The sequence below is a fragment of the Triturus cristatus genome, chromosome 3_1 (assembly GCF_964204655.1).
Source record: "Triturus cristatus chromosome 3_1, aTriCri1.1, whole genome shotgun sequence".
Lineage (NCBI taxonomy): Eukaryota > Metazoa > Chordata > Amphibia > Caudata > Salamandridae > Triturus > Triturus cristatus.
The window spans coordinates 771,383,135-771,400,315 of record NC_140583.1 but is presented as its reverse complement, the minus strand read 5'-3'; the positions used below and the strand labels follow the sequence as shown (position 1 = coordinate 771,400,315).

The 17,181-nt window shown below is 47.9% G+C and overlaps 1 protein-coding gene across 5 annotated transcripts in view; it reads right to left on the bottom strand.

Moving 5' to 3' along the window:
* The window catches only part of ANO9 (anoctamin 9), a 519,627-nt gene that overhangs the window by 6,625 nt on the left and 495,821 nt on the right, over positions 1–17,181 (bottom strand). For 2 of the 5 annotated variants that reach the window (XM_085644947.1, XM_085644949.1), the window contains one exon: positions 9,501–9,566. The exons of 2 other annotated variants lie outside the window; for them this stretch is intronic. In XM_085644947.1, coding sequence (XP_085501073.1) covers positions 9,501–9,566 — 66 coding nt within the window. The remainder of the gene's footprint in view (positions 1–9,500; positions 9,567–17,181) is intronic. One more of the 5 variants, XM_085644948.1, reaches the window with a different exon arrangement.

Here is a 17,181-nt window from a genome sequence, read left to right as displayed (position 1 = left end):
TAGAATCTCTACCAGATAAGACGTTACCGAAGGTAAGTAACCTGTTTGTCTGATCGAGACTTCTAGCTGCTGAGTCCTTACCTTTTGAATAGATACCCAAGCAATACCTCCTCGGAAGTAGGTCTTCAAACCCAAATACACCAAAAAGTCCTGCAGGATCAAATGGGTGAAATGCCAATCATGATGGACCTGACTGTCTACGCAGTAATGTTTTGTGAATGGGTTCAGTGATGCCCATGTTGCTTCCTGACACATGTCCGGCAAAGGAACGCCGTGCTAACGCTGTGGTCACAGCCTTGGTAGAATGAGCCCAAAAGCCCTCAGGGGGCTTTTTCTTGTCCAGTGCAAAGCAGATCTTAATTCACAGGACAATATATCATGAGATGTTTCTCTTCTGTACAGCAGATCTTTTCCTTGCTCCCACTTAGCCCACGAAGGGTTGATCATCCACACAGAAATCTCTTGTGCGGTCAAAGTACAAAAACAATGCTCTTAGCAAGTCCAGGCGGTGGAGGTTCTCCTCTCTTTAGAGGGATGAGGTGGAGCAAAGAAAGTACGCTAGGTAATGCTCTGGCCTACATGGAATAGAGTCACGACCTTTGGAAGAAAGGAGGGACGTGTCTGGAGAAGCATCTTGTTCGGTAAGAAGTGGTATAAGAAGTGTGCACAGAGAGCCCTTGTCGTTTGCTGACCCTTCTGGCCGACGTTATGGCCATGAAAAAGGCAATTTTGATGGCTAAGAACCTAAGAGGGCAACAGTGCAAAGGCTTAAATTAGGCACAAATCAGAAAGGTGAGGACCAGGTTAAGGTCCTACTGAGGCATGATGAAGGACATAGGTAGAAACATATGTTGCAGGCCTTTAAGGAACCTAGCCACAACAGGTTACTTAAAGAGAGACGTTTGGTTTGGAAACTGGAAGAATGCCGAGATGGCAGAAAGGTAACCCTTAACTGAGCCCAGAGCAGAGTGCTGCTGGGCCGAAGACAACGCAAACAAGAGAACTTGTCAGAAAGGTGCAGACAGGGGTTCAACTTTATGGGAAGCATACCATGACACTAATTTCTCCCAAAAGAAGGCGTATACCGACTTGGTGGAGGGACGCGTGGATACCAGAATAACATCCCATTCTTTGTGTGGAAGGTCGAAACCTGTCAGCTGTCGTTGCTCAATCTCCATGCAGCCAGGTGGAGGGGGTGCAGGTTCGGGTGCAGAACCTGCACCTGTTGCTGACAGCTCAGGATACCAGACTCTCCATGCCCAAGAATGACTTTGGCCTGATTGTTCCTGATCTTCTTGAGAACTCTGAGCAGGAGTGATATTGGTAGAAATGCACATAGGAGGCCAGAGCTCCACTCAAGAAGAAAAGCGTCTCTGAGCGAGAGCCATCTTGGAAACACCAGTGCACATAACTGCTGACATTGCACGTTCTTAGTGGTGGTGAACAGATCTAATAAAGGCTCTCCCCACTGCTGAAAGAGACCTTGCACCACCTCTGTGTGGAGACGCCATTCGTGATCCACTACGCATCTTTGGTGGACTTCGTTCCCCCTGGCGTGCATAGAGCCTGCCACATCCTGCACCACAAGGGAAATGCCCTGGTGTTCCAGCGATGTCCAGAGGTGCAGAGCTTCTTGACAGTGGGTCCATGACCCCACCCCACCCCGTTTGTTGCAGTGCCACATGGCGGTGGTGTACGTGAACACCTGTATAAGCCTTCCCTTGATCGAAGGAAGAAAGACTTTTAATGCCAATTCAATGAAGATCTAACAGGTTTATGTAAAGCATGGAATTTGCAGGAGACCACAGTCCTCTGCTCTCCAATTCTCCCAGATGGCTGCTCCAGCACAGGGTTATGCATCCGTATCAACAGTCAACTCTGGTTGGGGAAGAGATTGGGAGCGTCTGCCACTAACCCAGTCGTGGTTCGTCAGCCACGACTGCAGGTCTTTTGCAGTTCCCTCAGAGATCTGGAACATGTGGGAGAGGTTTACCTGATGCTGCGCCCACTGGGCCTTCAGGTCCCACTGCAGAGCTTGCATATGCCAGCGGGTAGGATGCAGGAGGCCAAGAGACCCATCAGCTTCAGAGTCAGTCTCACGGAAATCCAGGATCGTGTCTGGAACATTGGTACCATAGCCTGAATACCCAGCTTCGATGAAAGGGAGCCACTAAGAGAGAGTCAGGTGTGTCTTCGGGGTGTTGATTGTGAACTCCAGCAAGTGCAGGAGGTTCGCTGCAGTCTGCAGGTGGGTTATTAATACCTGGTGTGAACCCGCCTGCAACATCCAGTCATCGAGGTAGGGGAAGACAGCGATCCCTGACCTCCGCAGATGAGCTGCGTCCACCGCCATCACCTTGGTGAACATCCAAGGGGCGCTGGTAAGGCCGAAAGGTAGGACAGCAATCTGAAATTGCTCATGGCCCACCGTAACCCGCAGATAGCGTCTGTGGGTTGTCTGTGGAAATAGGCATACTTCAAGTCCAACGCTAACAGCCAATCTCCCGGATCTACAGCAGACAAAACTTCAGCAAACATGAGCATTTTTAATATACTCCTTCTTCAATAAGAGGTTGAGAAGGCGCAGATCTAGAACAGGATGAAGGCCTCCGCCCTTTTTTGGCATCAGAAAGTAGTGGGAATAGCAACCATTACCTACTTCTGATGCAGACACCCTCTCTATAGCCCTCTCTATAGCTCCCTTGCCCATGAGAGCCTATACTTCTTGATGGAGCAAGGAGAGATGATCCTTCAGCTGATTGTAAGTGAGTGGCATAGATGGAGGGGTGTCACAAAGGGGAGGGAGTAGCCCTTTTTGACTATCTGTAGTACCCAATGGTCTGATGTTACTGACTGACAGTGGGACAGGTGATGGCATATCCTGTCTCCCACAGGGTGGCCATGATGGTCTGAGGGCGGACTAAAGATGTTTGGCGGCTGTGGCTGCCCGGGTGTCGAAGGGTGGCGGTGGACTGACCTGACTGCTGGCTGTCTCTCCCACGTAGTTGCTGGGACCTGTGCCCTTGGCCACAAAAATGCTGAGAAGCCTGATGGCCATGGTGGCTGGCAGGATATGGGTGTGGTTGGACCCCTTCTGTAACCACGAGGGGCAATAGACAAGCCCAATATCCAAGTCATAGCCCTGTTGTCATTGAAGTGCTACGGTGCTGATTCGCCTTGTCTCCAAAGAGGCGAGAGCCATCAAAGAGCATGTTCATGAGAGAAGCCTGGACGTCCCCTGAAAAAAACAGATGTTCTCAGCCACGTGCCGTAAGGCCACCGACAATGAAATCGCTCTACCAAGTAAGTTGCTTGTGTCAAGTCCACATCTGTGGGAGAACTTTGCTGCATCTCTCTCGTCTGCAACAACCTGAGACAGTATGACCCAGGCCTTCTCCAGGACCATAAGCAGCAGCTGTGCAACCAAATCCCATAGGGTATGGGAATAATGGACCAATAGGCACACAGTGTTCACAGAGCGCAGTGCCAGTCTGGTGGAAGAGAACATTCTCTTACTGAAGGTGTCCAGCCTCTTGGATTCCCTATCTGGTGGGGTGGTAGGTTATGCGCCTGGGTGAATGTGGGATGAGAAGGCTTGAACCACCAAACTCTCCCATGTGGTGTGCAGGGCAAGGAAACTGGGATCCCCAGGAGTGGGGTGATTGCGGCGGGCAATCGTCCTCTTCACAGGAGCCCCTGTGTATGGCTTGGACCAAGCCCCAAGCAGTATATACGTAAGGGCTTCGTTGAATGGGAGTAAAAGTTCAGCGGGGGGTGACTTCTGGTTAAAGCACCTCCATCAAGATGTTACTCTTGACTGCCACTGAGGGTAGGTTATGGTCCAGGACCTCATCCGTCCTGTCCACCACCATAGCAAAAGAGGCTCCCTCTGCCTTAGCCACAGTAGGTGGGGAAACCAGGCAAGTGTCAGGTGAGGTGGCCTCACCCAGCTCCTCATACCAGTTGTCCTCCTCAACTGGATCCACAAACCCCTCCCAATCATCCCCCTCACCACGCCTATCAATCTAATAAGGCACTGGCTCTGCCCTGGGAAGGATGTCCTCGGTCTGCGCCGGACGCAGCGTGAGATGATCCCATCTGCCTCTGAGTAGGGAATGATCAATCAATCAATCAATCAAAGCATTTGTATAGCGCACTACTCACCCGGAGGGTCTCAAGGCGCTAGGGAGGGGGTCCGCTACTGCTCGAACAGCCAGGTCTTGAGCTGTTTCCTGAAGGCGAGGTGGTCCTGGGTAAGGCGGAGGTGGGTCGGGAGGGAGTTCCAGGTCTTGGCGGCGAGGTAGGAGAAGGACCTTCCTCCTGTGGTGGCTCTTCGGATGCGGGGGACGGCGGCGAGGGCGTGGCTGGTCGATCGAAGCTGGCGTTTGGGAGCGTAGAAGTTGAGGCGGCTGTTGAGGTATCCTGGGCCTTGGTTGTGTAGGGCTTTGTGTGCGTGGGTGAGGAGACGGAAGGTGATTCTCTTTGTGACCGGGAGCCAGTGCAGGTCTCTCAGGTGTCCGGAGATGAGGTTGCGGCGGGGGATGTCCAGGATGAGACGTGCTGAGGCGTTCTGGATCCGCTGGAGTCTCTTCTGGAGTTTGGCGGTGGTTCCGGCGTAGAAGGAGTTGCCGTAGTCCAGACGGCTGGTGACGAGGGCCTGGGTGACCGTTTTCCTGGTCTCGGTGGGGATCCACCGGAAGATCTTACGTAGCATGCGCAGGATGTTGAAGCACGCCGAGGAGACGGCGTTGACTTGTCTGGTCATGGAGAGGGAGGAGTCCAGGATGAAGCCCAGGTTGCGAGCATGGTCTGTTGGTTTGGGTGCGTTGCCTAGGGCGGGGGGCCACCAGGAGTCGTCCCAGGCGGAGGGTGAGGAACCCAGGATGAGGACTTCCGTCTTGTCCGAGTTCAGTTTCAGGCGGCTGTTCTTCAACCATTCGGCTACCTCTTTCATCCCTTCGTGTAGGTTGGCTCTGGCGGTGTCGGGGTCGTTGGTGAGGGAGAGGATCAGCTGGGTGTCGTCGGCGTAGGAGATGATGTTGAGGTTGTGCTGGCGTGCGATGGCTGCGAGGGGGCTCATGTAGACGTTGAAGAGGGTTGGGCTAAGCGGGGAGCCTTGAGGAACGCCGCAGATGACTTCGGTGGCTTCTGATCTGAACAGTGGGAGGCGGACTCTCTGTGTCCTTCCGGTGAGGAAGGAGATGATCCACTCCAGTGCCTTCTCCTGGATTCCGACGTTGTTGAGGCGCTGCACTAGGGTACGGTGGCAGACCGTGTCGAAGGCTGCGGAGAGGTCTAGGAGGATGAGGGCCGCTGTTTCTCCGTTGTCGAGCAGGGTTCGGATGTCATCGGTGGCTGCGATCAGGGCGGTCTCGGTGCTGTGGTTGGCTCGGAAGCCAGACTGCGAGAGGTCGAGGGATCCATACGTCTCGAGGAAGGCGGACAGCTGCTTGTTGACGGTCTTCTCGATGACTTTTGCTGGAAACGGGAGCAGCGAGATGGGGCGGTAGTTCTTGAGGTCGGTGGGGTCGGCTGATGGCTTCTTTAGTAGAGCGCTGAGTTCGGCGTGCTTCCAGCTCTCCGGGAAGGTAGCGGTGTCGAAGGCGGTGTTGATGATGTCTCGCAGGTGGGGTGCGATGACAGCGTCGGCCTTGTTGAAGACATGGTGGGGGCAGGGGTCGGTCGGAGATCCGGAGTGGATGGAGTTCATCGTGCGGACGGTGTCTTCGGAGCTGATCGGGGTCCAGGCGCGGAGGGTGGTGGTGGGGGGCGGTGGTTCGGACGTGGCGTGCGACGGTTGAGTGCTGAAGCTGTTGTGTATGTCCGCGATCTTGTTGTGGAAGTAGGAGGCGAGGGAGTTGCAGAGGTCTTGCGAAGGGGTGATGTCGTTGTTTCCGGCGTTGGGGTTGGAGAGCTCTTTAACGATGTTGAAGAGTTCCTTGCTGTTGTGTGCGTTGTTGTCCAGTCGTTCCTTGAATGCTGTCTTCTTGGTGGCGTGGATCAGTTGGTGGTGTTTTCGGGTGGCGAGCTTCAGGGCCGTCATGTTGTCAGGTGTTGGGTCTCTGCGCCAGTCTCTCTCGAGGGCTCGGCAGTTCTTCTTGGAGCTCTTGAGTTCGTCGGTGAACCATGGGGCTTTTTTGCTGCCGGGTCTGCTAGGCGGTGTCCTCAGAGGGGCGAGGTCGTCTGCGCAGTCGCTGATCCACTTCGTGAGGTTGGTGGCCGCTTGGCTGGGGTTCGTTGCGCTGGTGGGTGGGTTCTTGCTCAGGGAGGTCGCGAGCTGGTCGGCTGTGATCTTGTTCCAGCTTCGGCGTGCAACCTGTTGCTGGTGGTGGTGGATCGTGGTCCTTCTGAAGCTGAAGTGGACGCAGCTGTGGTCCGTCCAGTGGAGTCCGGTGGCGTGGCTGAAGGCGATGTCCTTGCTGGATGAGAAGACGGGGTCGAGTGTGTGTCCAGCGTAGTGGGTGGGGGTGGTCACCAGTTGCTTGAGTCCGAGGTTTGCGAGATTGTCCAGCAGGGTGGTGGTGTTGCGGTCGTTGTTGTTCTCCAGGTGGAAGTTGAGGTCCCCGAGGAGGAGGTAGTCAGCGGAGGCGAGGGCGTGCGGGCTGATGAACTCAGCGATGTCTTCGCTGCATTGTGTGCGTGGTCCTGGGGGTCTTTAGATGAGGGTGCCTCTGAGGGTGGTCTTGGGGTTGATGTGGATCTCGAAGTGCAGGTGCTCGGTGGGTGTGAGGGTGTCGTTGGTGTTGGTCGTGATACGGATGGTGTTCCTGTGGATGATGGCGATGCCTCCTCCTATCTGGTTGACGCGGTCCCTTCGGATGATCTTGTAGCCGTCTGGGATGGCGATGGCGATGTCGGGCGCTGAGGAGGCGTTCATCCAGGTTTCCGTGAGGAAGGCGACGTCTGGGGCTGCGGTGTCGAGCAGGTTCCAGAGTTCGATGGCGTGTCGGTGGACGGAGCGGGTGTTGAGCAGGATGCACTTCAGGTGGCTGTTGCTGTTGCTCGTCTTGGTCTTGGTTGGTGCTGGTGTAGTGCAGGTCCGGATGCAGGTGAATTTGCAGGAGTTGCAGCAGAAGGGTCCGTGGGTGCGTCTCGGGGTGGCTTGGTAGCAGCTCGGGATTCGGCCGGCGTTGAGTGCGTTGAGTTCGGTGGTGTCGTAGGTCCGGCGGGTGGGCGGGTGACTGCGGGGCCAGGGTCCTGGCACTGGGCGCGGTCCAGGCGCGGACGGGCGCAGACGGGCTTACCTTTGGCGCACCTTCGGCGCTCAGTCGGCGCTCCCGCTGCGCGCGTCCGCTGCGCGGTCGCTCAGGGGGCGTCATAAGTAAGGAAGTAATGATGATGGGGATGGCACCACTTAGGGGTGTCGGCACTGAGGGGGGCACCAAGGAGGGTCTCATCTCGCTGGTGGATCCACTAAGGATGGATCTAGTGAGGGATTCTTGGGGCAAGACTGGGGCCGAGGGCACATCTGCTGGTGTGGTCCCAGTAGGGGCCCCTCCTGTGCCCATGGGGCCCAAAGATGCTCCAGAGGGGCCGGGCTGCCCAAAGATGAGGTACACGACCTCATAAAATTCTTTCAGCTGCCAGAGGTTTCCCCCGGATCCAGGAAAATCTGGGAAGCGGGGGACGGACCCAGGTTCAGTCCCCGCTGACTCATGGGGCCTGGAGTGCTGAAGCTCCCTCGTCTGATCGAGTGACTTCGACGGACCAGGGGAAGTCAAAGAGGGTTTGGACTTCTTCAACATTTTGTGCTTGGGGGACTTCCCCAACTTACCTGATGACTTTGAGTGCGACAAGGAATGTCGGGATGGACTCTGCAAATGATTCTTTGCCCTCCCACGATTAAAGGACCTTGAGTGTCAAAGAGTCGACCAACGTTGGACAGTGAGGAGCTTGAGGAATCGCTCCCTAAGGGTTTTCGGGTGCATGGCGGGACAGTCCTCACACGCAATACAAACACACCAAGAGAGGGGTTTGTCACTGACATTTGTGTATGACAGGCCCCATATGGTATGGAATCAGCCGGTTTCTTGGGTGACATCCTCACACCAGGAGATAAACTCTTTAAAAAGGTCGACAAAAAGTTGAAAAAACCTAGTCAAAAAACGAAATGAGCAGAAAGGAATGAACTGACGTTAGCACGCTGAGGTGGGGCCTATATAGATACCACGCGCTTCACTACCGGAGTGGACGCCGTCTGACACAGAGACGAACAAAGCCATCTACCAGAATGCAGGGAAACTGCTCGAAAATCTTCCGGATCCAATCTGACACCTGGGGATATTCAGAGGTATCGAATCTGCGGCTAGAAGTCTCTATCATATACTCAACACAAATGCTTTGTGACTTAGGAAATTATATTTGGGAGTAATTCATATAAGTACTCACAGAAAAGGCTTTGTGAAACAGGTAAGGATATTTAGGTGTAATTGACATCTAGGATAGGAGTAATACTCAAACTTTCATGTACCCAGTGTGGGTAAGTGACTAAGGATAAGTGGAGTAGACAAGATTGTTCCTCGAAGTCTATGTTTGAAAAATGGGGGAAATAATGCAATTTGAAAGCACTGAGAAAAGGAACACTAAAATCATCAGACCAAATCAAGATTTTGCCCGGAGTGGCTGTGACCTACTCTTGTAGTACTACTCGCTTCCCCCCGAATTTCAGGGGCAAGTCACAAGTAACTGAGCAGTAAGTTACCGCAAAAATCTTTATGAATCAGACTCAAATGTTCTAGCACCCTTGGCCTAGTTTAATGAGCAAAGCTAGGCTACGTTTATTCGTTGGGGTTGGTTGCAGGGCATGAGTTCTCAACCATATATTTATTCTGCAAACACAAGAAGTAACTGTGCAACTTCAAAGCACTTCTGGCCAACGCTTTAAGAATATAAAACAATTGGAACGGGTGATTAGATCTTCCCCGAAGAATTTGTAATGGAATAATGGTTCATTTTAAAGCAATAGTTAAAATTTGCACCCACAGGTTCATGCCGTTCACACTATTAGTAGCAGAGTCCCGTTAATGTATACATAGGACGACCCAAAATATCATCTTAAAATATGCAGTATACCCATTAATTTAATAATGAAATAAGAATGGATTTTTTTTCTAAAGTTAATACTTTGCACCCAATGCATCAGATTAACATATTCGGTAAGATTATTGCTCTGAGCCAAAAATATGAGCTTGAAAAATTTAGTAATTTATTAAATTCTTCGGCTGCAAAATATTAGCTTCAGACATTCATCAAAATTATTGATTTTGGTACAAGGAATCAGCTTGGAATATGTAGTGAAAGATTGATTCGACACCAAAATATAAGTAGTTAACCGATTGATTTTTCACAAAAATATATTTTTGGAATTGTCCTTGAAATTTTTGAAAGGTGACCAAATACAATCTTAGCATATATACAGGAAAAATATTGATTAGAACCCAAAATATCATCTTCGAAAATTACCTACATTATTGGTTACCCCCTCTACAACCAGATCTTACCTGTCACAGCTGAGAATGACGGGTGGCCATGCTGTAGGCAACTCTGACTCTTCTGGTGGCGCTCTGCTGTAATGTTTTCAGTGTAATTATGTTTGACATTTTGGACTAGGTTAGTAAAGCTTTTGTAAAAATGATTATTTTTTAACAGTTTCATGGAACTCCAAGGTGTCCTCCAAGGAGGGGCAGTTATAATTTTGAGAGGGACGTATGCCATAAGTAATCCACCATACAATGGTCCCAGTGCATTTCAGTTGTGAGGAGTAATCTCCATTTGTCTGACACAAATACCCTTCTTGCAAAGTTCTTATTTTGGGGGTCCAGTTAATAGCCTTTTATAGTCACCCACAAACCCTTCCCCACCCCCATTCGCATCTCCTCTCCCCACACCCCACGCATCAACCCTATCTCCTAGCCTTTATCCTCATCTTCTTTAACAAGCCCACATCTTCAACACCTCCTACCAGGCCCCACCTCAACCCCTTCCTTTGGTTACATCCTCAAAATCTCTTCCGACCTGCCATCATTAGCCTCTCCTCCCAGCCTCAATAGTGCCTCCTAATTTGGACGATCTCATATTTTACTAGGTTACATTTTCCAGTCATTGACGCTCTATCTGTGTTAACAAACACCAACACACACAGTTACATTTCCTGCAGAATTTCTCCAACTATCAAGCTCTTTTTCATTACATATATATATATATATCTTTTTCTCCACCTCTCCTTCCTATCTGTTAAAAGACTGGTGGTAGGAACCCTACACCCAGCAAAGTGAGGCTGAACCAGGTCAAAAGAATGCATGAGACACTAGCAGGGACACTGCACTGTTCTAGTTAAACTGAGAAGGAGGCAAAGGTAACAGGCTAGGATCTGTGGAAGGGTAGCTTGTGAATAAATGAACACCGCTTTACCAAATACAATTGAATCGAAATTCGAGGATATAATTCAGGGCTGGTGGGGAGGGGCTGTGTGGTTAATAGCCAGCTGATGTGCATATCCCTATTGGAAGGTAGGTGGGTAGAACTCTGTGCATTGTGGTTGGGGCTATCTGGAAAGAGGACACGGCTTGAGCGACATTGGATGAATTGTGGGTGTCAGATAGTGTGGTGCTGTGGGTGAGGTGAGACCAGTGGCAGCCTGAGTTTAGGCCAGGGTGGAGATAGGGCATGCTGAAAGGAAATGCATGAGATGGCGGTGCCGGATGAGGTCTCTGGTAAGGGAGGACAGAATATGGACAAGATTAGAAGCCGCCACTTTACCAGTGCATGGCAGGTAGCTGGGAGAGGTTCCTGGTGGCTCGTCTTTTAGACTAGAAATAAGGAGGAAGTAGAAGGGTCACTAGAGTATTACCGTAGTACTATATTTTTGAAAACACATTTATTTTTCACTGAAGGGAAAAGGACATCAACAACCTTTTGAATATACTTTTCTTGCAAGGAAAACGTCTTGGAGGAATGACATATAGTATTATGTAAACTATTTGCTTTTATCAGTTTTATTAAACCTTAGGCATAGTTCTATCATTATTTTGAGGCTCAATATTAAAAAGACTTAGGGGTGTTATAACGGGACATTGGAAAACCCAGTGATGTCACCGTGATTTAAATTTGCAAGAGGTCCTACACTGTACTGTTTTGCTGATCTCTCGCACAGAAACAAGCTCGACTGCTCTTGGGCCACTTCTTTCAGCCGCAGGGGGAGAATGTCTCAGTGAGTCGTATGTCATTAGCAAGATGATGCCCAAGGAATCACCAGTCACCTACTGGAACATTAAATGTCTGTGCTGAGAGGACAGCTCCCATTATACCCATCTGTAAGTGGCTAGATAGACATTCACGGGTGCATTGACAGACCCAATATTTTCTTCTCAGGGGCAGGGCATTACATTTCTCATTCTCCTTTTCAGGGTCACATCTGTACATTCCAATGTTGCTAGGGGCCCTAGGCCTTTTCTCTTTCACTGACTTCAGCTTGTGACTATCGTACTGGCTAGGGGTGTTGTATTGTATTGTAATTGCATTTATATAGCGCTTAGGGTCGTAGTATGCTGGTTATGAACTGCAAATCACAAAGGTTGAGATACCATTCAACTGCAGCTTCAGCCATGAAAACGCTTTTCATGCCACAAGATACGCAGACATACTGATCCTTGAAAAAGGAGAATATAATTAGAAGAAGCAACTGGGTAGCTATCTTTTTAACAGCTACTTTCATCTCCTCCCTCCACAAAGATTTTAGGAATTCATAGACCTTTACAATTTGTCAATACAGTGGTATGCCTAATGTGTACATTAATCAAGTTTCATTCACATTCGTATCTTTAATGACTCAAATATCCTTAGCAATTTAACACAATTTCTGACTAATTGCAGTTTTTAAAGAGAACAATTAATGATGCTTTCGAAAAAAATGCTGTGGGTAGAGAATTTGAAAATCATTTTGAAATCAATGTCTTCGAGAAGGAGGACTGTCCAACACTGCTCACTGTCGTTTAAGACTGGCTTGGGGATGTGCCTTGTGGGAGGAACTATTTTCCGATTTAGGAAATATCTAAAAGAGGAGTGAACTTAGTTGGTCTTCTAATTCATTTATTAATAAAAATCGTTCCCTTTTTCACATGTACTATTTCCATCACAAACAATGCAGAATGGCTGTGCTAAAGTGACCATTACAGAACGCCAAGGTTAGAGTAATGCTAACTTTTGTGTTTTTGTTGAGAAGTCAATCACTTCCTTCACGACTTTTCTCAATGGCCATCTTTAGAGAAATTGGACCTTTTAGATTTAAGCACTATGCAGCTAGGTTTAACTTTAACCAGACACAAGTACAACTGACTTACAAAGTGTTAGATATTGCATTTAACTTGTAAAAATGAATTCAAGCATTTACCTTAAGCAGGTCTGTCCTACAACGTATTTCACAGAGTTTGCTCCCAATGTGAATGCAAAAAATTGATTTGCATGCGCACCTTTCACCATTTGTACACACTTTTCTGCCGACGTTTGCAAAATTATAGATAAGCTAACTAAACTGTAAAAACGGTTTCTATATTTTAGGATAGCACACATGTTGTTCTGACTATTTTGGCAGATCCAAACCGCCCATATGTTACAATGTCAGCTATTTCGAATTTATATATATATATATATATATATATATATATATATATATATATATATATATATATATATATATATATATATATATATATATATATATATATATATATATATATATATATATATATATATATATATATATATATCAGGAAAAAAACCTGAAAAAATGTTTACTTGAAGGTAGTTCTCAATTTAAAAATGTACAATATTGACTAATGTTTACATCAGGAAAATCCTGAAGATATTTTGTGGGATTTGCAAATTTTCTAAATACAATTGACCTTCCATTTCACCAAAGCATTGCCTCTTACTGCTATAGAGCACACTTTTTATCAGTTAAAGCAAACATTTAACTCTGTGCTGCACCTTTATTTACATTATCCGCTTACTGTGGAAGCACATTTGTGGACCAGATCTTAGAGCCAAGTGTACCTCAAAAAGATGGAGAATTTGATTCCCTAACTGACAGGTGAAGAATGTGGAACCTGAAGCAGAGCTACTGATTCAATTCATTTCCTTTCTTAAACAACACTGGTAGATTTGTTGTTGTATTTCTGTATTTGGTTGATTTAGCGACGTTTTATCTGAAGGGCGGTATAATAACAAGTAGGGCCACATTGGTGCAATTGCTGTTGGAGTGGTCATCAGGTGGTGTACTTGTAGTGGGATGAGAACAAATATATTAAGTTATCCATGAATACCACCAATGAAACTATAGATGGATGGATGCACCACACTGACATGATGGACAGAGGAGGTTGCTGCAAGTTAGCTCATGCTGGAGAGCGCAGTTGTGAGCATGTTGATACCATACCTTACTTTATATCGATGCCGTGTTGCTGATCTGTGAAATATTCCATACAAACTCTACTGTTAGCGGCTGTGTATGTGGTGGTGACTGAAGGTGTCTGCTGTTGTAAGGACTGTGGTGCGCAAGTATGTGGCATTCTGTGCTATGCAGGGTGTGTGTTCAGTGTCCTATTGAGAGTTAGTGTATGTTGCCTATGTCCAGAATGGATCTGGAAAAGCGGGAGTAACGCTGAAGACCAACAAAGTAAGGAAAAGAGTGGTTGCAATGGATAATAACTATAAAAGGTAAGCTAGGATGGAGAAACTATTAGGCACAATGAGAATGAGAAGAGGCAAATCCTGTGTGAAGTGCTGGGAGCAAAGCGGGTCAGAACAGATAAGACGAGAGATGACAAGAACTGTTGGGAACAGACCAGAGAAGGAGCTGCCTTGATGAAAAAAGCAGGGCCTGCCTGGAGCAGAGGAAAGCAGGCTGGGCGAAGGAGAAGGACCTGTAGGAAAGGGTAACTAAACAATGCTAGTGCAGAGGCAACCTCTGTAAGATACGAGCGGATGAATGTAAGCAGAACGTGACAATGTACACATTTATGGTTGTCCTCAAAATGTGAAAAAAAGAAGATCTTGCCTTTTTCCAGATAGGACAAAAGACAGAGATAAAAACAAAACGTGGTTAAGGTTTAGATGGGTGTGCAAATGTAGAGCATAACAGACACTGATGGCATGGTATTTCTTTGCACATATATCTCAACAAGGGAATATCAGAGCATAACTATATCATCTATATTTTTTCCTGAGATTTAGCTGGAGTTCGGGTTGTTTCTGATAAACGCCTTTTACGCAGCAATGGAAAACATGCCAAGACCGCTTACAGTTCATCGAAAGTATGGAGTAAAATCGAAGAATACAAAAGACACTTGAAGGGAAGGACAGAAGAGCCAGTCCAGTGCACCTTTTTGGTATGGAGTAGGTGAAAGAGTGAAGAGTTATACTCATGAGGAATAACTGCAGTCGACCCGCTGCATTTTATGTTTGGACATGTAGGAGGGCTCATAGACAGGGAAGGTGCCTGAGAACCTGTTTGTTTGACAAAGCGGGTTAGGAGTGAGAAGCCGTGACTATGAAGAACATGGCGGTCAGCCCTGTGCATCGATGTGATTGGGTGGGGCAGGATCTGAGTTCAGAAATACCTACGAAGTCAGCCTTGTACATTTATGGGCCGTTTATTGTTTTCTGACTTGTCACGTCACAGCACACCCATTTCTCATCCATAGCTGCGAACAGCTTTAAAAAGTTCCAGTTGACAGGAGAAGAAGTCACTGTAGGATAGTCAATCGTTTAACACAGTCCTACTAGGTCTAGGTGATTCCTTTAAAATGTGACCAGTGAATCTTCACTGGCCTTCCTACAGCTTTGTGCGAACGGCAGGACTGGTCAGGTGAGTCGGACATGCGAGTCTTTATTGTAGGAAAGTGGATTAATATGTGGTGTGCTTGTGAGACCTCACCATGTAATAATGTCAACATTTCGATCAGGTCCAGTTAGGTTCTTCAATAAAACCTCTAGCTCCTCCTGGGAAGCTGTGGCACACAACAGTCAGGCTTCATCATAGGAAAAAGTGGAAAGCATTTTTCAGAAATATCAAGCCAGTCAAGAAGTAACAAACACAACACAATAAAATCTGACACCATTTTTTAAAAATAGGGTATATTTTTTATCTTTAAATAGACACCAAAACAAAAAAAACCATTTGAGAGAAACCACAGATATGATTTTTCGAAGTTAGTATAAATCACTGTAGTTCAATTTTTAGAATGCAATAAATCATTGCAAGTAGCTTAGCAGTAACGGGCTAGAATGGCTACTAGAACCCTTTTGGACAGGCTACAATGGGTTGGGGGTCAGTCTCAGAGTCCTTACTGTATTTTTATCTTTTGCCACGGTCCAGCAAAGAAGTTGTCCTGAGGCTGGGGATGCAGGATGCTCAAGAGGTGCAGCGAGTCTTCCTGGGCCACCCTTAGGTTCACACATTGTCAGGGGCTGTCTCTGGTCTCAGGACTCAATCTCCCACAAAACACCAGTGGAGTCCAGCGCAGGTTTAGTCGCCACTAGTCAAGTGGCCTCCCGGTAGCAGCGGTATCAGCGGTTACTTACAGGTAGGTAAATCTGTCTTGTAAGGGACCAGGGTCCACTTTGACTTCAGCCGCGAGTCTCACGACCTAGGAGGCACTTCTTGTAGGCCAGGACTTGGTCTCCCATGGTGCACTTCTGCATCCAGCAGTGGGCAGGCATTTCTGGGCAGCTGGGCTCTCGAGGGTGCAGGGTCCCTTAGCTTTTGCAGTCCTGGTGCTTACCATGAAGCTACCCACCTAGCCCTTGGAGTCACTTCTGTTCTAGCACAGTTGAAGCTCTTTTTCAAAAGTGGAAATAGCAGGCACAGTCCTTGCTGCAAATCTCTTGAGTTCAGCAGGTGCAGTCCAGTGTTTGGTGCAGACTCTCTTTGCTGGGTCCAGGGAGCAGCAGGGTGAATTAATGAATTCTTTATTTGTGTGGTTACGCAAAACCATTACAATAAGAAAAGAAGAAAACAGCATTTAAAAACGATGGAGTGAGAATCTAGAAATCTAAAATACATAATCTAAAAAGGTGAATCTATATACACAACTATTGTTAAAATGTTCTTTTGCATGCTTGGATAAAAACAATCAGATGATAAAAGGTGGTTGGGTGGCAGCCGCACGAGTGCCTGCCTGACATCTTAGGGGGAGATGTCCATCAGTTTTGTACGGGTATGAAGGACAAATTTGCCAAAGGTAGCCATGTGCTTCACTGTGTCCAGAGTGTAAAGTCGATGGACTGCCTCCTTTGCAGTGCGAGTGCCCAGTTGAAGTAGGATGGGCCTGAGGTAGAGTCTGCGAGCTAGGCGCAGAGCCGGGCAACAGAGTAAAATATGGGCCAAGGACTCACGTTTGTATTTGCATAGACGGCACTCCGCAATCACTGGGCTTGCTGTCCCAGCTGAATATAGTTCTTTAAGGGGGAGAGGATGTAACCTGGCTGCTAGGATCCTATATAGGGCTTGTCTCCCCACTGCCTGCGTAAGGTAAAGTTTGAGGTTGTGCGTTGTGTGCGGGAGGCTTTGGGACTCATAGAAGCCTCTTGCTGCCAGGGATTCCATAACCAGGTTGCGGGAACATAGACGTACTTGCTTTTTTATTGTATTTTTAATAGTGGCATACTTGATTATGCTGTGGTCCCAGTTCTCTGTTGCAAGCTGTAAGAGGTCTTTGGTGGAAGCGAGACCGGCAGACCAGGGATTACCCGGTTCTTGGAAGATAAGTTTTATAACGGCCTTCATGGTGTTCTCCGGTGCCGCCGTTTTTCGATAAAAGTATTTGCTCAAGGTTGCCATCTCTTCCAATTTTTGTTGGCTGAGTTTAAATTCCAGGTGAATCAGGTTGTTCCTGGTGCAGTCTGGTAGGTGAAATAGCTTTCTGTAGGCAGTGCAGTGAATTATTTCTAGGTCTTTCGCAAATTCCCCTGGGAATGCCTGTTGTGCATAATTGAGAGATGGTATTAATTTCGCCCTCAGTACTCTTTGGATAGCCATTGTTGTAGGACTATCTAGGGTGACGTGTAATTTGCAGAGGGCATAGGTGATCTTTTACCATTTCTGCTGCAGTTTATGGAGATGGACCCCTGGGAGCAGCAGGGTGGTCCTTCTTCTGTCTTCTTCTGAGCCCAATAGTTACCTGA